Here is a 24,585-nt window from a genome sequence, read left to right on the forward strand (position 1 = left end):
AAAATAACTACTTGCATCGAGTATAAACATAATTGTTTTGCCGTAGAGGAAACGCTTAGTCCTATAACTAGTGCAATAAACTCAACTGACCCCACGCTGGGGCTATTCTTCTATCTGAATTTTATTTAATTTAAAGGGCTTTATGTAAACTTCCTTAGCAAATTTTCTGTTTCCTGGTACGCTAGTTTCCATGTTTCCCTGAGAAATTCATATTAACCTCTCTCCTCCTCTCGTAGTGGTCTGAACCTCAGAGTCACAGTCACAAGTTTGACATTTTCCTCCCAAGTTATCTGGCGTTTACAGCCATTGCACAATGTAAATCTAGAGCCAGTCTGTCACTGAGATTCTCTAATCTCACTAGATGAACAACCAGACCTGGATGACTCCAGTACTCATAGACGTGTTCTAGTAAGCAGAGCCAAAACCAGTGGTTAAAAACCACAGGGAGAGAGATGTTGGCTGAACTAAAGGAAAAACTGCCTAATACTTAGCACTGTCTGAAAATGGAAATGCTTGCTGGGAAGAAGTGAATTATGGTTTCTAGCGGTGTTGAGGCACAGGGCAGGCAATGGTTTGGGGAAGATCCTGTGGTAGGGACTCAAGCGTCAGAACACAGACGTATTCTCCACTGACTAATGAATCCCTGCTCGTGCTAGAGCTTTATACATACAGTTTGTCCCGTTTATCTTCCTAATAACTCCCAAGGGAACTAGTTGTAACTCCACCAGGAGAGGTTACAGTCACGATTTAAGATTATTCAGCTAGAATGTGGCAGAGCCAGGATTTAGAGCCAGGATTTAAACTCAACTTCATCTGAATCCAAAGCCCTTGCTTATTCTTTCCACAATTCATGGAAGCTTGAGAAATGGAACTAGGGGATTTCTAAGGTCCCCTCCAGTGCTGTGGTTCTATCTGATCCAACATAGATACAGGCATCACTGACTTGACTGAGTTTTTCTTAATCATCCTTTTGACCTCAATCACATTAAAATGATAAACTGTGACTCCAAAACTTTATGGGATCTTCATCAGGAAAGACCATTAAAAAAAAATCAACATGTGTACTGTGTATCCCCTCTGAGCTTTCAGCAGAACTTAGTCTAAAGACATCAAAATCTTTTTTTTTTTTCTTATGGGATTTCTGACAGGGACTTAGTTTATAATACAAATATACAGAAGGCTAAGATTTTAGTATTTCCAAAAACTGTCATGATATATTGCCCTAACTTTTCTATTCACTTTACAAGTCTTAGAAGGTCTTAGAAGATCTTGAAATATTTGACCCAAATTTTTCTGGCCTAAATTCTGAATCAGATTATTTTAAATTATTAGAATTTAAAAATTAGATTCATTAAAAAATTAATATTAGAATTAATCTTAAAAAATTAGAGTCTGAAAATAAGCTTAATTTACTCTATTTCCTAGATTGAAGCTGAGCTTTCCAAGGAAAGAGCCCGACATTTAGTTGAATTTCAGGAACACGCTCTGCTTTTTAAGGAAGAAGCTAAACTGGAACTTGATATTGAAAAGGAAAAACACCAAGAAATAATCCAAAAGTATAAGAAAGAACAAGAGGAACTACAAACAAAGGTCTGTCATTATGATATTCATTATTATTTAATGGGTTTGAAACTATAGATGTTGGTTATTTCCTGCCAAGAACACCGTACAGTATTTTTAACTCAGGTAGTTCTCCTCATGGTCATTGTGCCTTGGTTTTAGCTACGTAGGTGGGATGGTTTAAATAGTCTCCAGAATGAATAGCTGAGACAAATCATATAAACATACAATATAGCTATGTATGGAATTTTTTTCTACTAAAATAAACTTACGTTTTTAAAGATTTTATTTATTGGAGAGAGAGTGAGAGAGGGTGAGAGAGAGAGAGCATGAATGGGGTGGGGGTGGGCAGCAGGAGAAGGAGAAGCCTACTCCCTGCTGAGTAAGGAGCCCAGTGCACCAGGGGCCTGGATCTCAGGACCCTGGAATCATGACTGAGCCGGGAGTCAGATGCTTAACCAACTGAGTTGCCTAGGTGCCTCAAAATAAGCCTATTTTTAAAACAGCATAAATTAGGGGCACCTGGGTGGCTCAGCTGGTTAAGTGTCTGACTTTGGCCCAGGTCATGATCTCAGGGTCCTGGGATCCAGCCCCATGTCTGGCTCTGTGCTCAGTCTCCTTCCCCCTCTGCCCCTAGCCTGGCTCATGCTCTTTCTCACTCTCTCAAATAAATAAATAAAATTTTTAAAAATAAATAAATAAAAATAAAATAGCATAAATTATATAACTAGTAATTAATGTGGTTAGATATTCCAACACCTCAAATATCCAACATCAAATGATAATGAGGTGTTTTACATAATTAACATTTTCCCAACAACTAAAGCCTTTCTCCTTTAATTGCAAATATTTCCAATTCTAGATATCTTTGAAATATTTTGAAAACTGTAATTTACCTCCATAATTTCTGAAACAGTATGTCCTAAACATAATTTTATAAAAATATTTCATTTTTAAGTAATATCTATACCTAATGTGGGGCTCCACCTCACAACCTTGAGGTCAAGTTATATACTCTTCCAACTAAGCCAGCCAGAGGCCCCCTAAACATAATCTAAGGTTTCGTTAGGGTTGCTTTGTTATTTTAATACCTGAGTGTCATTTATTTACACGCCTGTTTTTGTGTATATGTGTATATGTTTGTATGGATGTATATGTGTGTATATATTAACCAAGACCCAATGGGGAAACCATACTCTGAATAACTCCTTAACAGTCTGTGTAAATTAAACATCAAATGGGACTTAGTGGCCCCTCCTTTGGTGTACGGGAGATATGGTACAGCCTTTTCAACAGCACTCTGAATGACAGGCAGGGCCGGCTGCGGGAATACATGACAAATATAGTATCACGGGGCCTCATACTCAAAAAGGCCTCCTACCACTTGAGTTTAATGATCTGCAGATGTTTTCTTGAAATTCTTAATAACTTTATCTTTGAATTTGTGTTTTGTAAGTAGAGTCCTATTGGGAGAATGGACTAGTTCTCCTAGACTAGTTTTCTCTGAGAGAGGCCTCTTATGGTAGGCCCCAACTTGCCAGGGGTTATGGTTTTTCAAAAGAAGTCTTAAATCCAGATTTTGCAAGTGAATTCTCTTGATTTTTAAAAGCCGACTCCCTTTTTGAAGAGACGAAAACATATTTGTGGCGGTGGGAGCCTCATCTCCCAAGGATAACCTGGTCTATTTCAGTGTGGACTCGCCTCTGAATGATGGAAACTGCTGCTCAGACCTAGCAAGGACCCTCCTCCTCCCCAGATTGATTGTATATAGTGGAATATTAATTTAATTTTTAGTTACTAAGTACAAATAGATTTCTTGCAAAAGTTATTCTTAATGTAAATTTAACATTTGAAACAAATTTTGGATACATAACTCTTAAGTAATAGTTCACAAAGTCCTTGGAACTTTGGTCTATGAATGTTTTCCAGATGCTTCATAAACTGGTTTCTTGTTGTACTAATATTTATAATATGACAATATCCGTAGCATAAATAAAAAGGATATGTTTCATCAAAAGCAGCTTTGGTCTTCCCGGTTTGTTTTCTGTTCTTTGTTTTGTTTTTTAAGGAGAAAGAAAACAAGCAGCCTTTTTCCTTCCAAAGACTCCCATGACTCTCTGGAAAAACTGTTCATCTTCTCTCATCTCTTTATCTCTCATTCTCTCATCTCTTTATCTAGAGGTACCACCTTGAGAGACAATGTATTTTCAGAGTGTTCTGGTATTCTTTAGACTTGCACAGTCTAATATGTTAGCCATGTGTAGCTACTTTAATTTCAATTAATAAAAACTAAATAAAATTTAAAATTCAGTTCCTCAGTCACATTAGCCACATTTTAAAATGCTCACTAGCCGGTCCTGGCAAGCCAGAGCCTATTGAATGCATCTCTTCCCAGCTCCACAATTGGTGATGTCACCTTGGAATTGGCCATGGTGAGAATATTCACACCATGGAGACGAGATACAAATCTGGCTTTGTGTTTATGTGAGTCAGTTGCTAAACATGCATTGACATACTACTGTCAGTAGGCACATGTGGCTAGTGGCTACCATATTGGACATCACAGAATATCATCACAGAAAGTTCTGTTGGGCAGTACTGCTTTAGCAGGTATAGTACCTGGAGTACCTCCAGTCATCATATATAAGAAAGAAAAAAAATAATAAATCAAAGGAAAACTCATTGCTATGGTGTGAGTAGACTATAACTGTGGTGCGCCCCTACGTGCATCCCCAAACATCAGGCATTTCTAGGTCCCAAAGCCACCACATACTGAATCCAAACAGGTACTTGGAGCAAAACTTGAGCTGTCCTTGGTAGCTCAGTCTAGACACAGAGATTTATATATTTCCAAGGATGCTCAAGTGATTAATATGCAATTCTATTTTACATAGTAAAACTACACTTTAACTTTTAAAAAGAAGATCTTGGAGGCCTGTATAATGAATGTCATAGGATTTGTTTTCATCTGGTTGGAAGAGAACACTGATTATTTAGAATAAACTTCTTAGAACCTCAAGAACTCTGTGGTTACCTAGAGATATTGCCTACAAACTAATTCAAACTTTATCTTACAGATACCTGACTTAATCGCAGGCGCTACTAGAGACCTAAGGCTAGAAGTAGCCACCCTTGAAGAAAAACTCCATGAATCTTATATCCGATATACTGAAGATTCTGAGTCGAAGGAGAGAGAAATCGAAAACCTTAAAAATCTGGTTGCAGACTTTGAATCCCGTTTGAAGAAGGAAATTGATAGTAATGATTCTGTGTCAGAGGACCTCAGGAAGGAAATGAAGCAGAAGTCAGACGAGCTAGAAAGAGTAATGCTGGAACAAACACAACTGATACGGCAGTTTAACCAGTCCCAGGAACAGGTAGGAAGCAGCTGATGGTGCCATCGCAATTAGTGAAAGAGCACACATTCTTTCAAAAAAATAGACCAGCAAACAAAAACATGAAAGGCAGCTTGGTGTCACGTAGAGTCGGGGACTTTTAGTCAAGGACTTGGAATTACATCCTTGTTCTGTTCTTAACTAGGCAGTCACTTAACCTCTCCCTTCTTCTAGAAATAAAGCCAGATCTAGAAGCATCTGGCTTCCTTTTCTATAAAATGAATTCATTGAACTACATAATCTCTGTGGTTCCCTGGGCACCCTGTTCTACTATGTTGCAAATGACCATTTAAAACTTCTAAGACTAGGAACCTTTGTATATTTATTTCTTACTTGTTTTGACATTAAATCTTTGCCAAATAAACTTTTAGAGCACTTGCCACTTATTTTCGGAAAATAATTTTCTGAATAATCTGAAAATAAAAACAAAAATTTTAAAAGTAATTTCTCTTTAGGGCTTTATATTTCCATCAACCTAGACTATAGGGTAATTTATATGTGTTGGTCTTCTTTCTTATGTATGCATGATTATTTCAGCAATGTTTTTTATCTAAACTGGAATAGACTTATTTTGATTTGAATTTTTTTTCCTAATAAAGTCTCATTTCTGAACTGCTAAGCCGTTTAGGTCTCCATGATATGATGTTCCCTGGTTTGGGAAACCTGAATTTTAGTGATTCTGCTTCTAAATTTCAAAGAGAATAAATAAATAAATAAATAAATAAATAAATAAATAAATAAATAAATAAATAAATTCAGGCTTAGCACTCAACATCTCTAGGCTTGCTTTTCTTTCTTTCTTTCTTTCTTTCTTTCTTTCTTTCTTTCTTTCTTTCTTTCTTTCTTTCTTTCTTTCTTTCTTTCTTTCTTTCTTTTTCTTTCCTTTATAATAACACTAAACATACTACTTACCTCTCCAGGTGTTAAGGGGGTCAGCTCATTGAGTGTCTCCTGCTGACACACAGCAGCACAGCCTTCCTGATAAAGGGACCTGCTTCATAGGCCAGGCAGGAGTGGGAAAGGAGAGCACACATGGACTTAGTTCTGCTGAAGAAACCCTAAGAAAGAGAGAGGCAATGCACATTTGCTTCAAAGGAGGCAGGAGTGGTGAAACTGTAGAGAAGGGATGGCAGGTTAAAGGCAATTAGACCAGCAGGTTTTTCTAATGCTTACGTCACCAAAGAAATGGCAATACAGAAAGTAAGGAGTAACCTATAAACTAGGAGAAGTAGAAAAAGGTAGAAGGGTTGAATCCAGTTATTATATACTGAGCATCTGTCTATGGGTCAGACATTATGCTAGGCCCTATCTGTACAATTATGAACAAGACTGACAACTGCCATTTCCTGCTCTCAAAGAAGAATTTAAAGACAATCTTATATGAGTAATTAAATTGATTAAATATATCCAGAGGCATCTGGGTAGGTCAGTTGGTTAAGCGTCCAACACTTAGTTTCAGCTCAGGTGATGATCTCAGAGCCATGAGATCAAGCCCCATATCAGGCTCTGTGTTGAGTGTGGAGCTTGCTTAAGATTCTCTCTCCCTTTCTCTCTGTTCTCTCCCTGCTACATCTCAAAAAAAAAAAAAAAATTAAATTGACATCCAGAGGATAGAATGACCTAAACAAAAACTTAATATATAAAAAGCATAGACTAAAGTCTTCAATATTAGCCTTAAGGACCTGTATTGGTTATCCCTTATTGCACAATAAATTATCCTCAAATTTAGTGGCTTCAAACAACAAACATCTACTCTCATAGTTTCTGTGGGTCAGGATCTGAATGTGGCTTAGCTGGGTACCTCTGGCTTAAGACTTCTTGTGAGGGATCAGGGGTACAGTTTTGTCTGAAGGCTCAACTAGAGGAGGATTTGTTTCCAGGCTCACTTTGTGGTTGTTAGCAGGATTTACTTTATTATGGCTGTTGGGCTGAAAGCCTTAACACCTTGCTGGCTATTGGTCAGAGGACTCCCTCAATCCCTTGCAGGAAGGACTTCTCCAGAGAACAACTTACACATGGCAGCTTGCTTCAGAGCAAGCAAGTTAGCAAGACTGAGATAGAAGACACAGTCTTTAACCTAATCTCGGAAGTGACATCCCAATGCTTCTGCTAAATTCTATTCATTATAATAAGTGAGCTAATAAGTCCAGCCCTCATTCAAAGCAAACGGATTGCACAAGGGGGTGAATACCCAAGAGGGTGGTGATAGGCTGGGGCCATTGTAGAGGCTGCCAATCTCAGGGCCTCTGGAGGTAACTTTGGCAAGAGAAACTAGATTACAAGTGGAGAGTGAATTTCTTTTTCAGACAGAAGGAGCTACATGTGAAGGCCTTCCTGCTCATTAGCTATAAAAGGAAGCCACTTAGAGATTTGATCATTACTGGGAAATAGAAAGGGATCATTCCAAAAGTAAAGTTACCTAAAGACATGCCTGGGGACAGACTTCGTTTAGCTGGGGTGGGAGGAAGGGAGGTAGATTAGATTTTCCATTAGAAGTTAAATAATTACCATTAAACTGTAAAAGTAAATAATTAAGGCTGCTTCTCTGGTTAAGCATGCCAAAGTCCAGAATATTCTTATAAAAAGAGGAAATGAGACAGAAAAAGTAATAGGATTTATGAGCCAGAAAGAATAGAGGTTGTACCATGTAAAGTAATAACACTATTATTTTGATCATACATTCCAGACACTTGAAATTTCTCAGGTTCTAGAGATATAAAGCCACATGTAGGTGAAGAGCAAATTCTCAGTAGAATAAAGGTAAATTAATGGTCTAATAAGGAAGCTAATTAAGGGTAGGAAAGCCCTGTTCTCTTTCAAGAGGCAGAGATGGGTGGACTTTGCTTTTCATTGTATGAAGAACATTCTCAAGGATAGGAGGAAAGCCAGAGCCTCTAAAGGGCAAATAGGCATTCCTGTATGGAGTAGGGATTATTGTAGAGCATCCACAGAAACAACAGGGGTCAAAAAGGTCAAGCAACAAAAGGTGCAGGTAAATAAGAAGAGAAAACAGAAAGCAAAACTGTATGGGAAATGTGAATGAGGAAAGAGGGCCTGTGAAAACTCTCCATATGGAGAAGACACACATAAAAAAAATTGGAATTTTTTTTTAAAAGAAGTCAGAAAAGAAACATAACATGTTAGAGAACAGAACATCATTTAAACCCAGGTTTAAAATAATAATAATAATAATAATAATAATAATAATAATAATAAAATTTAAAAAAAGAAAAATATTTTAAAAATTAAAAAAATTTTAAAATTAAATAATAATAATAATAATTAATAATAATAATAATAATAAACCCAGGTTAAAATAGATCACATGCTTCTTGCTGCCAGTTTTCCTTCCTGCTAGCTTTGTGTGTGTCCTGTCAAGACTGTGCAGCCTGTCCCCACTATCGGGGGGCTTGTTGTAATCCAGAGGAAGAATGTGGTAAATCCAAAAGAGAAGGAAGAAGAGGAGAAGGAGAAGAAGAAGAAGAAGAAGAAGAAGAAGAAGAAGAAGAAATTACATACAAGTACCAAAGGAAAACCAGTACAGAGTGTTCAATATTTTTGTTGTCTTAAGATTATCAATAATGAAAACAAAGGGATAGAAGTTTTAAATTCTATCAGTTCCTCTAGCAATCTAATAAAACTCAAAGACATTAAAAAATAAAAAGGAATGCTCTTGGTTAATTAAACATGGAGAATTGAATACAGATTTTAATCTATGATTCATCCCAAAACAGCACTAAAATGACAGTAAATTAATTAAAAGTGAATACATCCATAGGGAAAAAAGAATAGGAGAGGAAGGAGTTGACACCAGGTGAAAGACATGTTGACTGAATTTTGGAAAATAATTAGGAAGTAATTTGTAGACTGCAAGATGTTGAAACCTAATGCCTGTGGGGATTGGGGAAGTAGGGTAGGACCCTAAAAGCAGCAACTCCAGTTATGTGACACAACACTGGAAAGGCTCAGGAATTCAAGACACCAGATTCTTCTGAAAGAGAGAAGAGTAGATCTGAAAATAGGATTGTTTGAATGATTGTAAAAGGACCAGATAAATCCTCAGATGCCCTCCCAAACCCCTAAGCAACCCTCAGTCACCATTCTGGCAGGATACCAAGATTTATACTCTAGAAAAACTGAATGTGAGGGGCTTTGGACCTGAGGATACAGAACAACAGAATGGGGGATAAGACTGGAATGAAAATCTGTATCTTAAAAAGTGAGACCTTCTGGTTCACTTTACCACTTACTTACCAGAACACAGACAAATAGGTTTATATATCAACAGCTAAGAAATTGGAAGAGCCTTCTCTGGAGATATGAGGCAGAAAAGAAAAGAAAATAGAAGAGAAGGGAAGGCAAGGGAAAAAAAGGAAAGGAAGGGAAAGGAAAAGAAAGGAAAGGAAAGGAAAAGAAAAAAAAGAAGAGAGAGAAGAGAAGAGAAGAGAAGAGAAGAGAAGAGAAGAGAAGACAAAAGAGAAGAGATAAAAGAAAAAACCAATGGCTACTGATAATTGGGGTCAGAGAAAATGGCAATTGTTCATGTCTTATCTACCCACTAAGAAGTATACCAATCAATAAACCCTCATCTAGGCACACAGAGCTTCTAGGAACATTTTTGGAGACTCATTTTTAAACATGAACAGCCAAAGGATCACCAAACGTCCTAGAAACACCTCTAATATGAGACAGAAACAAGGATCAAACAAATAAGCAAAAAAACCCAAAAAACAAAACCACCAAAAAACAAAGAAATACCCAACGCAGAATAAAAAGACATAAAATAAAGCAGGGAGCAAACGTGAGCTTCAAAAAGAGCATAATTAACATCCTAAGAGAGAAAAGAAAAGATACTGAATCCATGGAACAGTAACAGGAGGCTATGAAAAAAGAATAAGAATAAATATAAGATATAAAAGCTAAAGTAAAAAATTCAGTACTTGAGTTAGATGATAAAAATTATTAAATCTCCCGGAAGGTTAAAAAAAAAAAAAAGCAGAGATAAAGAAAAGAAAATTAGGAAAAGAAAGTTAGAGGAGATTTGGAGAGAACAGAAAAAGTGGAAGAAAATTACCCAGAAATTAATCAAGATAATTTCCAAGTCCTGAAGGACATGTACTTCTACACAATGGATGGTAATTGGGTGATAAAGCAACCACACCAAAGCACTTCATCATGAAATAGCAATATGTTAAGGATAAACATAAGTACTTAGGAAGTTTCGGGGAGGGGGGAGCAGAGTAGGAGGGCAGGTTGCTTAAAAAGGATCAGGAATCAAAATGGCCTCAGAATTCTTAACAATAGCAGTAGAAATTAGAAGACAATGGTTTCCACATTCTGAAGAGAAAATATTTTCAACCTAGAATTCTATAGCCTGCCAAATGATGGATCAAGCAAGTATCAAATAAGGATATTCTCAGATACTAGAATTCTCAAAAATGATATTTCCCTTTGCAACCTTTCTTGAGAAGTTTCCGATGATATATGACACCATAATGAGGGAGCAAAATCGGAAAGGAGAAGACACAGGAATCGGGAAGTAAGAATTCCAGCACAGGAGAGAAATGGAGCGAATCCCCAAGATGATGGCAGGAAGAAATCCAAGCATCAGGGCAACAGATTTAGAGAACAACCAGGCTGTGTTCAGCAGAATGGAGAGTTCATAGAAGTGCGTCTCCAAGAACAAAGAGAAGCTGATGGGTTACAGGGAGTGTTTGAACATGTCGAAAGGATATTTACATTTCTATAAGTGGGTTTGACGAAAAATTAGTAACCAACACCTAGAACCCTAAGCAGATAAATAGTGAGGCAGTGATTAAGTCTGGACGGAAGCTATGCAAGAAGGGAAATGTAATCATAGTTCACTGCATGGCTCAGGTATACATAATATTTATAGACTGTACTCATCTAAAGTAAAATATAGATTTGACTAAAAATCATGATGGAAATTGGAAAGATTTTCCAATAAAATTGTGATAGGGATTTCTCCCAGAGGAAGAGAAACATCTCATGGGGGAAGGTAAAGCATCTAGGAGTTGGAATAGGAAGCTAGACCTTCATTTTGCATTCTATGAAGCTGGTAGATAATGGCTTCAAAACTGAAAAACCACGAGATGACCTCATAATGTTATTATTTAGGAATATGGAAATAAATATCACAAGAAACTGCTGGAAAACCTTAAGATGGTTATTCCTGGGTTGTAGGACTTGGAAGTATGAAGGAGTGCTTCTTCTCATTATACCATAGTACTATTTTAATTTTTAAATGTGTGAAGTATTACTTTAATTAAAAAAAATAATTTAAAACAATGTAAAGGAGTAATATATATATATAAAGACCTAATAGAAAGGGTGGCAGAAGATAGGATAAAAAGGCAAAGTTGTTTGTTTGTTTTTTGTTTGTTTGTTTTGTTTTGTTTTAAAAGGCAAGGTTTTAGAAAATGTAAAACGATTTTTGAAAAATAGATGCTGGGGCACCTGAACTCAGTCAATTAAGTGTCTGACTTGATTATGGCTCAGGTCATTATCTGAAGGTCATAGGATGAGGCCCTCCTTCCTGCTCTGAGTTCAGCACAGAGTCTGCTTGAGATTCTTTCGCTGTCCTCCCCACTGCCACTCTCCCAATTCATGTGTGTGCTCTCTCTCTCTCAAAATAAATAAGTAAATAAATAATAAAATCTTTAGAAAATAAAAATTAAAAACAGATACTAAGAAGGAAAATAGAACAAAGGGATACTTCCTGAAAGAGAGGTCCTGTGGGAGATGGGGTGGTCAGAGGACTGTCTGAGGAGGTAATATTCAAGCAGACCTAAAGTGAGGAGAAGAACATTCCAGGCAGAGGAAACAGGAAGAGTAAAGGCCCTGCAGCAAAGAACACCTGGGAACCTTGGAAAAAGCACGGGGGAGCCTGCTAGCATTGCTGAAGCTTAGTGAGCAAGGAGGACGATGGTGGAAAGCAAGGCTGGAAGGACCAATCCATGCGGAGTCTGTAGTCCTGCAGCGAGGACCTTGGATTGCTTTCTCAGTGTGATGGAAAGCCACCTGGAAATTAGGAACAAAGCAGCAACACGATCGGATTTATTTTTAGAGGATAACTCTGACTGCTGTGTAGAAAACAGGTTGAAGGGAGGCAAAAATGAAAGCAGGAGCACCAATGACAAAGCTCTTGAAACGATCTAGAAACTCATGGATGGTCATCGTGGTGAAGAAGGTGAGAAGTGGCCAGACTCAGGACGTATTTTCAAGGTAGAGGCAATGGAAATTGCTGATGGGTTGGATGATGTGGAAGTAGAAGATGGATCAACGATACCTCCGAAGTTTGGAGTGTCGGCAACGGAGATGGGAAATACTAGGAAAGGAATACATCTGGGGAGGAATATCGAGAATTTGAGTTGGCACATGTTAATCTTAGGTATCCAAATGGAGGTATGTAATGGGCAGCATGTCTGGGGGAAGGCCCAACTACAGACTGATTTTAGGACAACCACATGCGGCTGATACTTAAGCCTTGGTACCGCATGAGATCACCCAGGGAATTGAGGCAGTAGAGGCTTGAGAACAGGCACTGCGACTTTTAGAGGCTGGGAGGAGGAGAATCCAGCAACAGTGACAGAGAAGGGATGTCTAATGAGTAGGAGGAAAACTGGAGAATGCTAGCAAGGACTGTAAGGAGAGAAAGAATTCATAGAAGGGAGCATGCAACTTCTATGGGGCCATAATCCCGTATTCAAAACGTTGCCTTCCCGTAGATCTGGGAATTCACATGATTTCATATTTTAGGGCAGGCCCTCCCATGCAATAACAGTAATATTTCTGCAGTGAAGCATAGGAACGGCCTCATGGAGTAAAATGAAGATTATCAGTCCAGTCAGATTTTATTACCAAAGATAATGAGTCACGCAATTTTTTTCTTTTCAGAACTTTGTGGAAGTCTAAATTGTGGCTAATGGATTGTGGATGTGTACTTACTTTCTTACCAACAGCTATTTTTTGCTGGTTTTGTTCCTTCACCTGACCATCACTTGGGATCTTGGATACGATTTTGTTTAGAAAACAAAAAAAGGAGAGTGCATAAGGTGGCTCTGTAGGATTAGAGACCCAGAGAGATGATAAGAGAAAGCGAAGGAAGAATTTTCCCCACACTGTCCACAGTGGTCACCTTTTGGGAGATAGGAAGAGATGGAGGGGCTTTCACGTCTTAAACTTTTTTAAAAACTTGGGGATCACGGGTGACTTTAAAACTTTTTGGTGTTTTAAAGATATTTTTCAAATATTAGATCTATTAAAGAGAGAAAACCCATATATTTAGGAAAGTTTACTAACAAATCTGGCCATGATGGATTTATGTGAACTCAAGGATTAAATCTGAGGAACACAGGGTATTTGCAATCACAAACAGCTCTTCTTGCAGGAGGGATTTGCTTAGTTTTAGGACGTACATTTTCTATATATATTCTCATATTCAACTGATAATGGCACACATTTCTCTGGTAATTACATTTATGAGAAAAAGTACCAGTTGGTATATTAGCAAACGAGTAGTTCTCAAGTTTGGGACCAAATAAAATCAGAACATCTGAATCGCTTCTCTAACCTCTGGCTCCCCAGGGAGCAGGGGGAGAACTGGAGAAACTTCTAGGAGCCACGGGAGTGAGGAGAAGCAGTGGAGGGAGGGGGAGAGCCGAAGAAGGCGGCCCTGCACTTGGTGGAGACCATTTGTCCTGATGCAAAGTGCAGAAAATTGACAGAATGAGAAAAAATACAGAAAAAAAAATGGTTTCTGTCGTGTTTAATTAATACCAACCAAGTCCTAAGTAGATTCTTGACTTAGAAAAATGAATCCTGAACTCTGAGCCTTCATGGGTTCTTCCTCCCCATCCTGAAAAATCTGCTCTTGGAGCATATTAGTTGAAGGGATTATTTCCCTATTTCTCCTTCGGTTTGGCTGTATCAGCAGTGGTTATTCCACGGTGCCCATTATGTCCGTGAGCGTAGGAATACAATTTTAGAGCAACCCGCCTAATATCCATCTTCTTTTTTGGAAATACATGCAGATTCTCATTCTTGTCTTACCAAAGGACAGTTTCTGCTGTTTTTCTGCAGGGTTTTGGGCTGATCAGATCAGTTGACCAGAAGCCTTAAATGGAAGTTTGGTCACATCCTTTGCTAGCTCCTACTCATCCTTCTGGTTTCCACAGCTTTCCCACAGTTTCCCTTTGTCTCAGCTCATCTCCTCCCCGCTAGGTTGTTCAGCTCTCCACTCACCCTGGGACATATCTAGTTTGGGTGGATGGAAACTATAACCTGATCATTCCGTGACCGGTTCAGACCTCACTGGGTGTAAAGCATGAAGAAAGACACCCATCTGTGCTTATCCTTCACTGAGGACTTGCTTTCCTGGCATGTTCCCCACCAAATTGCCAAATTCAGGCAGTTGCCATCACGAATGAGATTCCCACCTTCAGGGTGATCAAATTACCCAGCAAAGCTGTCTCTTGCTTCTTCCACTGTTTTTGGAATCAAAAGCAATCCAGCTGTCTCTAAGGATAAAAATGAAAACAAACATAAAAATAAACCACTCGTTTATTGCAAAGAGTGGGGGAAATTGGCCATTTTTTGATATCAGAAATTTCAAACAGATGGTGAGCTAATTTATATTTTCACTTTGACATTTACTTACCCAATGGGAGCGCAATTAGGCCATATTTCAAAGCCACTCAAAGGGGCCTTCATCTGAAAATGTTATAGACGTATCTACAGATAATGCTCTTCACCATCAACAGAGCTTAAGGACCCAGAAACACTAGGTCTTCCATGCCAAGACCACTCTAATCAAGGGATTGATTAATGTGGGATAGGAGCCGCCTCTGAAAATGTTGGCCTCCTGCTATCCTTCCTGCCTCCCGTCTTGCCCCACTTCCGGCCATTTTCCCCAGAACTAGCAAAGGGATCTTCCCTTAATGCAAATTTGACCATGCCAGCCCCCTGCTTGAAATAAACCTTACAATGACTCCACAGGGCCCTCAGAATTAAGTTAAAACTCTAGTATTATCACGTTACTAAAGTCATCTTCACTCTGCTGACCCTGCTCACTCCTCCCTACCTCAGTCCTGGTCTCTCCTCCTCTTGTGCCCTCTGCCCCCGAGTTATACTAAGCCATGTGTCATCCCAAAATGTGCCTCCCCCTCTCTCACTGCCAGGCATTTGCAGTCACAGCCCACTTTGCCTGGAAAACCCCTCTGCCCCTTCTTCACCTGGCTCATGCCTCCCTTTTCGTTTTGACTTACGCTTTACTTGCGTCCCAGCGATACCATTTTACCATGCTAAAATATGACCAAAGATGATTTTACCTGAAACATTTAGAATGCTGTGACTTCGCTGATTATTCTCATGTTTGCCCAGGATTTTCGTTCTTACTGAGCTCCTATCTTACACATTTTCCTATGCTGTTCCATGAAAACACACGTTAAAATCCTATAACAATACAACCTTCCAAAAAAATAAAAAATAAAAACCACCCCGGAAAGATACATTTTGCTTAAATCACTGAAAGCAATCTAATCACAAGTGAATGATTCTTTTTCCCCACATGATGGAATTTTCCACTTATGTGCTTTACTGACTCTGGCCACATCCACGTGTGCTCTTGTCATGCCCTGTCACACACAGTCCGCCCCCGAAATAGCAATCCTCTAAACTTGATGTGTTCTATTTCCATTTTGTTACTCCATAGTTGGATAAATTATAACATTTGAATTGCCTGTTGTACAAAACTGAATTATAATCTCAATTTTAAAAGAAGATCATAGCAGGTGGTCTGGGTGGCTCAGGTCAGTTAAATGTCTGACTCTTTTATTTCAGCTCAGGGCATGATCTCAGCATGGTGAGATCAGGCCCTACTTTGGGCTCTGCACTGGACATGGAGCCCGTGTAGGATTCTCTCTTCCTCTCTCTCTGCCATCCCCCTAAAAAAAGAAAAGAAAAGAAAAGAAAAAGAAATAGAGAGGATGATAGCAGAGAATTTGCAGATATTGAGAAATTCACCTGAGATTTCACAGAGTTTGTGGCAAAGACAAAAATAGAAGTTCTAACTGCAGCCTGTTTCAGTTCAGAGGTTCTCCTGGTTTGGAAATAATAGAAGAAAGAGAAATAGTCCTTTGAACGGGAAGCTAATAGCCTTGAAGAAGGATGAGTTCCAGAGCAGTGGGCCCCAGCCCAAGATGGTCAGCAGCCCTTCCAAAGTTCAATCTGGACTTGGCGGGCACTTTGCTCCCATTATACTTGCTATGGGGACATCTTTGGGTTCACTCCATCTTTTCATTTCCTCATTTAGTGGAGTGTCACTTGCCTAAAATAGCTTTTAAGTGGCTTGCTTTATGGATGTTTTCCGTAGAACACTGCTCCTTTCCTTTCAGGCTTGAATTTAATTTTAGTAAATGGATTGAATTTTATTTTTCTTTTAATGAGAGTTCTTGTCATCACATCACCCATCACGTTATCCTTCCATATTAGTGCACCTATTATTCATTTCACCAATTTATTGACCTCATTAGTTAACTGCTATTCGTTCTTTTCTTTTATATGTTCAAATAAACTTAAGACTTTCTATAGCTTTCTTAATCAAGGGAATTTTTTATACTAAGTTATTGAAAGCCCTTTAAATCTAATCACTTCAATACATTTTGCCAGCTAACTGACTAGTAGAGAGGAAATAATGCATTGATGGTTGTGCCATCAATAGTTTAGATTGTGTTTAGAATAGTTTAGAATAGTTTAGATTGTGTTTAGAAAACTTGCGTAAAACTAGATGAAGTGTCTTACTTTTTTTTTTTTTTAAATTGCTTCCGTGTCCTGGAACAAAATGTCTCCTGCATGCTTGATATAATTAATTAGATAATTCATTTAGGCATTGGTAGCTTGGAACAGGGCTCTGGAAGCAGGCAGGACCCTGCCACTTCAGAGCTGGGTGACTCTCAGCAAGTTACATAAGCAGTGAGGCTTCAGTGTGTTTCTTTGTCAAATATAGTTGTTGAGAGCAGGAAATGAGGTGACATCTGACATAGCAACTGATTAATCTTCTCTAGCCCTCCCTCCCTTACCTTTTCAACAAGTATTTCGGATGGAGTTGATGAAAACCAGATGAGAAAGCCACCAACACCATCCTCGTTCTCTAATTCCTCAACAAAACAAAACAAAACAAAACAAAACAAGAAACCAAAAAAAGTGACCTAACTGGAAGTAAATATTTAACCCTCATGATTTTTAAAAATATATGATTATATGGATACATATGTATATTAATAATATATGTAAATGATGAAGCTTTGTTTAACCCAGACATGCTGCTGATTTTCTAGAAAATTGTGGAGCAACTGTTAATCTGGAATTGTGCCATATTCTTCAATTCTGATTACCAAATTTGGAATTGAATAGAATTCTGATCATAATCACAAGAAACTCAAATACAGGAAGATGCTACTTTCTCGAAGGCTTTGTTATTTAGTTCCACTGACAGAAGATTAGTCAGTAAAGTCTTAGGAGGACACTTCCCACTGACAATCAGATTTGGGAATGCCTTTGATAGTTTTACAAACTATAGAAATTCATTTTTAGTTAAAGAATCCTATAGCACGATCATTTTAATCGTGTTTACTTCTTCAGGTATTACCTTGAGTTGTTTACTTTTCAACCTCTTTTTTGACATCCTACAGACATGAATGTTAGGAGGTTAGAAAGATCCAAGACCTAATTCTTACCATGGGCCTTGAAGTAATTTGGATGAATTCTATAGATGGAGGATGGGTAACTCTTTAACTAAAACAGCAGAATCTCAGAATTTGAAGGGGCCTTGATGATCTCTAGTCTAGTCACACATTTGAAGTTTAAATCTGCTCCAGTACATCCCAGTCAAGTGAGAGTCAACCCTTCAGGGTATCCTCCAGACAGCTCTGGCTATTAAAAAGCTATTCCTTATCTTCAACCCTGTAGCTTCTACCCTTGGCTCCAAATTCTGTTGCAGATGTAAAAAAAACAGCTCTGCCCAAACTCATGAGGCTGCAAACTTCTCGAGGGCAGGTATTGTATCCACTACAGCTTCTAGTAACTTGATAAATGATTGTTAAATGGAGTTAAAAGCAAAAGATGTTCCTTGTTTTGATATATGTCTTACATAATAGTAAATGACCAGTATATTTAAGGTCTATTGAGAAAGCATCATATAAATTAACTGATTTTATTGTTTAAATGCTATGGCTGATATGTTTTATTCTTCAGTGTTACAATTCAAGCAATTTTATCTGTCTTCTGTATTGCAGTTTACCTTCATTATAAAATAACATACTTGTCCCTACAATATTAACCATGAGACGTCACACGTGCCAACAAACTGAAACCCCACTAAAGTAGGCATTAGAAGTTCTGGTTTCCAGCCCCAGCCCCCCATTACCCATCTGAGTGATCCTAGCTCTTGTTCCCTATTATGCAAACTGCAAAGATTGAACAAAATGTCCTCTTTGAGTTCTTCCCAGCTTCACCAATCATTTGCGTTTTTAGCTCGTCTGTCCCATGTAGTAGAGTATCCACAAAGACAGTCAAAGAGAAGACTTCTGATTTCTGGTTCAATTCTCCATTTATATGCCGATAATTATCCATATGTACAGTTTAAAGCTAGGGATGCTTCCCCCCCCCCCCTTTTCTCATTTCAGAACACTTTTCTTCAGGAAACAGTGCGTAGGGAGTGTGAAGAACGCTTTGAACTGACAGAGGCTTTGAGTCAAGCCAGAGAACAGCTTCTGGAGCTCAGGAAGCTCAGTGGAAGTTCACCTTTGTCATCGTGCTCCCCTAACCAGGGCAGCCTAACCTCCTCTGCTGCAGTGGTCAGTAATCAGGGAGACAGAAGCCGTGCAAGACCGAACTCTGGAAAAGGAATCAAAATCCCCAGCCTGCACGGAGTATCAAAACCCACCGCTCCCCCAACCTCAGCTCAGTCCAAGAGGGTAGGCGGCTCAGGTTTGCCCACTCTCCCCCAACCCCATCCTCCCAGAGGTCGAACATCTTCAGTAAATGACACCAGACAAAGACTGGCTGCCATTCTGCGGAGGAGACTGAGTCAACAGTGAGTGATCCACACGGCACGCCTGGTCTTTCCAGTGTGCCAGGGATACACTGTAACTGAGGATGGCAAAGGTCAAGTCATTATCACAGATCAAGAATGCATGTTTGTAGATATTTTTAATAGGATAATTGGAAAAACTAGGAATTGTGAAGCCACACTCTCTAAGAGACCTTTGAAATTGCAACAGATGATGAAGTTGTCGATAATCCCAGAGGGCCACTCTCCATATTTCTGTATCGTATGTTTAGATGTGTTCTATGAATATGTCCTTTTAGAGATCATAGGTAAATGTTTTCACTCATAGCATCTTTTCAGAGTTTGTTGTTTGTTGAGCTGAATAGGTTAGAGATGTAAATCATATTTCAAATAGAAAACGGAAGTACTTTAGTCCTAAATTTGATAGTTTCCAAAATGTTTAGTTCAAATATTCACAGAATTCATCATCTGCATAGAAACCTCTTCTTTCTCACCTCACAATCTAATTGATTAATCTAATTTCTTTTTAGGCCAGAAGTAATGATAGGTACCCTTCAAGAAGGCAGGCTTCCTTGTGAGGCTGGGACCTTCTAGAAAAAGGGACAGCAACTCCAATACAAGGAAAATGTGGTTTACCTTTCAAACTATTGAGATTATTTTTAAAAACAGAGAGCCTGGATAACCATGAAAATTTACTTGGTAAAGATTTTCTACATTGAATGCTTTTTGCTAATCACAGTTAGATTTTTATTTGAATTTGTATCCTACAGCTATTGGTAAAAGAACTAATTCAGGACAGTTCTGTAGAGGTGCATAGTGCTAATTGGGGGTTCACATTTTACTACTGAAAATGGGCAACTGGTTAATATATTTTCAATTTTCAGAGTGAAAAATTAAAACCAGAAACCAAACAGCTATTTTAAGTTATAAAGCTTCAAGTCCCTCCTATTTCTTAAAACACAACTCTTTACCTTAAGCTAATGTTTGTCTATCTTTTTCCTCTTCAAGCTGAAATGTAATTTTTTTTCAAGACTGACTGACTTAAACCTTTCATCTGACTGTATCAGGGATATCGAGGCTTCTTACTTCCAGATGAGCAAAGAATAACACGTGAAAAAATGGCATGTAAAACTCTCCTCTGGCTATCATATTGATGAGAGAATCCAAAGGTACTTGGAATCCCTCCAATCTGAAAAAAAAAAAAAAAAAAAGTAAAGCTACTAAGTAAATTCAAGTTTATCTCTATCTTTCAAAGGATTAGTCTAATCTACCAGGAGTGTTTTAGCCTCAAAAAAAAAAAAAAAGAAAAAAAATTCCACATTAGGTCAGCTGATTCTCTGACTAGTTTGAGTATATCTTATGTTAAGGCTCAGAATGCTGAGTTTTCGCTTTACAGAGATCAGTATTCCTTATGATGGCATTTGACAAGAGAACAAAACATCGTTGAATGTTGACCCCCAAACGTCTCTTTACAAATAAAGCATAAATGCCCGAAGAGGTCTGACTTGGCTACAGCAGTACAGCTGATTAGAGACAGAGCTAAAACCAGACCACTGTTAACTGACCCCAACTTTCCACCTTGCTTTTCCACTCATCAGAGATTCCCCAGCCCCCATCATGACTTTTCTCAAAAGCCCTACATAGTATTTACCTAATATTTTCTTTAAATGCACTCACTTTTTAAAGTTATTAAAAAGAAAACTTGACCCAAAGGAAGAAAAACTGTACTGAATTTGATTTTCTAGGTATATTTTTTCTAATACTTGGAAATAAATGCGTATCTACTAAAATATGAAACGTTAATTGGCATACCCCCTAAAATCATCCTGTGTAATGACACTAATACTCATGCCGTACTCAGGGAAGTATCGTCCCAGACCTCGATGTTCCTGATCTGGTATTTGCATGTTTATTACAAATACTAGTGACATAGGGTAGATGACAAAAGCTGATGAAAACTTTAGTAAAAGCATACAAGAATATCAGATGGTCCGTGTATCTCCACAGTCTCACAATTTCAGCAATCTCTTCAGGAACCATGAGGATACGTTTTTCCCAAATTATGAATAGATTTAAATTTGTAAAGAAAGTCACACACGAGCTTTTCTAAAGTGATGTAAAGACTATCAGTGCAAAACCCGGTTTCTTGATTTGTTGTTACACTCTTGCTTATATAATGAGTAATTATGCAAATAACCTCTCTGAGCACAGAATCAGGATGTGCGATAGGCTGTGTTATATTCCACAAGTACATTAGAGAGATAAACAGAGAGACAATATTTACGTTTGTTTCGAACTAGACCACTTGAATGGTGCCCTCTAAGCTATGTGCTGGTGTCTTTTAAAGAAAGACACTTAGAATCACATTAGTGTTAGTAACCTGGGGATTTAAGAGCACAAACTTTCCTTGATTTTCTCACCGATGAGCTGACTCCTAGCATGAAACAGTAGCAGGAATGTTAAGGAAGTGGTGAATATCATGGCAAATTAGAGCTCTCAAATGCATAGGATGGATATTGGTTTAAGTCTATTAGTTCTAATTTCTCTCTCTACCTATGTTTTCCGTGACCTCAAGGGAAGGATTGTTGGGTGCAAAAAGAAAAGAATATCACAGAAAATATTCCTCACAGAATTATAACCCTATTTCGTTTTTCTTCTGTAGAAAAGATGGAGAATTCTATAGTTGACATAGATTTCTCAAGTAATTTTTGAAAGTCTTTTTAAAATTAAATTACTACATTAATAGTTAGTCAGAATTACTTAAAAGTTATATTTCCTGGAAATGGAATTGGCTGGAAGAGACATTGATGTTGAAAATTATGTAAAACTAAGGTTTTTTTTAAAATATTCTATTAGTCTTAAAAGTTTTTATAATACTACAGATCAATTATAGCTAATTTTGTTGATTATGGAACAAATTTTCTCAAGCTTCATCTTGTAGGGTTCTTATGATTATTATAATTTCGCACTGATAGAGCAACCTAGTATCCTAACAGGGTTAATGCACTGGAACTGAAAATTCCAGAATATTATGTTATATTTAATGGAACACAGGAAAGCAATTTAATATGTGCCCAAAGTTCACAAATCCTACAATGATTATAGATTTTTTTTTTTACTTTTTCACTTCCATGCCTTAAGAAAATAATGCATGTGCACTGTATCTTGCACAGAACACCTCTATAGTCCCCAAGCCATGATAGGCAATAATGGCAGCATTCCTAAGGTGGTGTCTATGGTATCTTAAGGAGGAAACTCTGCTTTTCCTTTTTGAAAATATTAACCCTATATAGTAATAAATTGTGAAGCCAATGTAATTGGGTTGCATCTTTAGAATCTTAAATACAAATCATGTCATCTTTGTTTATTCTTAATTCGCACAAAATTTTCTTAACAGCACAGTAGTTGAATCTGAAACACACCTATCCTATGACAATATTTACCACGATCCAGCATTCGAAAGATTTCCTTCCTCTCCAGCATTCACATAGCATAGTGCTTTATATCAAGTGAGTAAAAGCATTTACTAGACATCCCTTACCCCACCCCAAAATATATAAAAGAATACTGTGTCACAGAGATTACATAATTTATCCAAAACAGATACTAATTAAGACCAAGGAATAACTTTGAAATTTCTACAGTTTCTGAGCGTCTTGATCTGTAGAATAATAGTGAAGCTATATTATACAGTCACTGATTTCTTCAACAGATACAGAGAATTGAAAAAGCACTGGGAGAACTATACTAATGAAGACAGACCACAGACTGCCAAGGTTTGTATAGTAGAGAGTGAGAGGAAGCAGATGCAGAAATTATAACATAGGTGCAGTCGGTGCGGAGAAGAGAATCAAAAGCAAGGTGTTACGTGAGTTCAGCTTCTTGCTGGAAGAATCAGGGAACATTTTTAGCAAGAACTGTCATTTGTCAAAGGTCCTAATAGGTAGAGTTTTACAGAAGAAGGTACACTAGGTAGAGGAGATGTATAAAGAGGCACAGAGACGGGAAGGTTGGAAGATATTTAGTGAAGGGAAGTAATAAATTATGAAGTTGTTGAATAAGGAGCTTTGCAGCATTTTGACTGGAAGAGGCATGCACTTTGTTGAAATCTGGCAGGGATTTAGAGGAACGATTATGGAGTGGAAAGACTGGAGACGGAACACGAGTTGGTAGATTAGTACAGTAGTCCAGACAAGAGTGACTTGAGATTCTGAGTAAAGATGCTGATAATGGAAATAAACAGGAAGGAGCTGACTCCAGTTCTATTCAGAGAAGGGAAAGAATTTGTTCCCTGTTAAATATTTTTTGAAACTGTTACTAGCTATTGCCACTTAGCAGGGGTAGAGTGTGTGTGAGATCAGCTCCAAATAAAAGATCACCCTCTACTTAAGAATATTACAGTTTCTCTGAAAAATGTGAAATCATAAACTATACTTTCATTTGGGCAACAGATAACTAATCCCACAGACTCAGTATTCATAAGAACTTTCCTTAAAGTTAGAAGAAAATTCAAATCTAAGTAGTGTTCTAAGAATTATGGAGGAAGAATGAAGAAATTGACATTTAAAAAAAAAATAGTGATCATCTTGGCCTCAAAAGCGGCAAAGCGCAACTCAGTGGTGATCTTTGGGAGTGATAGAGTGCAATAAAACCTTTCCTGATTATGAGGGAAAGTACAGGAGATAGCAGCCAAAATAAAAATGAGTGTTATCTTAAAATCCTTAAATTTCAAAGCAACTTGACACATCCCCTGGACCAGACCTATAATTTTACAGAAGGAGATAATGGGTCCCTTAGAGGTTAAATAATCTTTTAAATTCTTATAACTGCTTAACAGCTGACTTGATGAGAAAGTCACGGCCTCCAGCTCTTGGCCAAACATCTCATTCCTAAACTGGAAGAATGATATAAATGCTGTGAATTTTTGCCGCTCAAAGTGACCCAGCAGGATCAGTGTCTCTTGGGACCTTGTTAGAAATGCAGACTATCAGGCCTCACACCCAAGCCTACTGAATGAAATCTGATTTTAATGAGATCCACAGGTGATTCTTATACATATTAAAGTATGACAGTCTCGCTCACAGTGGTGCCACTGGCCCTGGTGTATCCCACCTCTAAGAGCCATGCATTAGGATTGAACAGAAATAATCTTTCTAGACTCAGTTCCTTTATGCCTAACTGAAACCAATGGTGCTCTGAGACCACCTACCCCCCTGTTGACCCATCCAACACCTCAGGTCCCAATGCACTCAAATCCCTTCTTTCTTCTTTTTCTTTCTTTCTTTCTTTCTTTCTTTCTTTCTTTCTTTCTTTCTTTCTTATTGATTGTAAATCTGGAAAACGCTCCAGAAAAACTAGTGAATTAAAGGAAATCAATATCCAATGAATATTCATAGAATCTTATGTCATGATCCAAGTTTCTGAGCCTGCAAAGAACTGAAGATTTGTTATTAAAAAAAAAAAAATCCCGTGGAAATGCTTTCATTTTGATCATTGGTAACTCATTGAATAATCTTACATTTAATCTCATAATGGTACATC

The 24,585-nt window shown here is 37.9% G+C and overlaps 1 protein-coding gene across 4 annotated transcripts in view; it reads left to right on the plus strand.

Annotated features, from left to right (window-relative positions):
• LEKR1 (leucine, glutamate and lysine rich 1) overlaps positions 1–20,273 on the plus strand; it is a 168,076-nt gene extending 147,803 nt beyond the window's left edge. For 3 of the 4 annotated variants that reach the window (XM_072727232.1, XM_072727231.1, XM_072727234.1), the window contains 3 exons: positions 1,426–1,590; positions 4,638–4,937; positions 18,659–20,255. In XM_072727232.1, the coding sequence (XP_072583333.1) occupies positions 1,426–1,590; positions 4,638–4,937; positions 18,659–19,072 (879 nt within the window). In that variant the 3' untranslated portion in view covers positions 19,073–20,255. Of the gene's footprint in view, positions 1–1,425; positions 1,591–4,637; positions 4,938–18,658 lie in introns of all 4 variants that reach the window. The other variant, XM_072727233.1, reaches the window with a different exon arrangement.
• Positions 20,274–24,585: the final 4,312 nt, after the last annotated feature.

This window comes from Vulpes vulpes, chromosome 11 (assembly GCF_048418805.1).
Source record: "Vulpes vulpes isolate BD-2025 chromosome 11, VulVul3, whole genome shotgun sequence".
NCBI lineage: Eukaryota > Metazoa > Chordata > Mammalia > Carnivora > Canidae > Vulpes > Vulpes vulpes.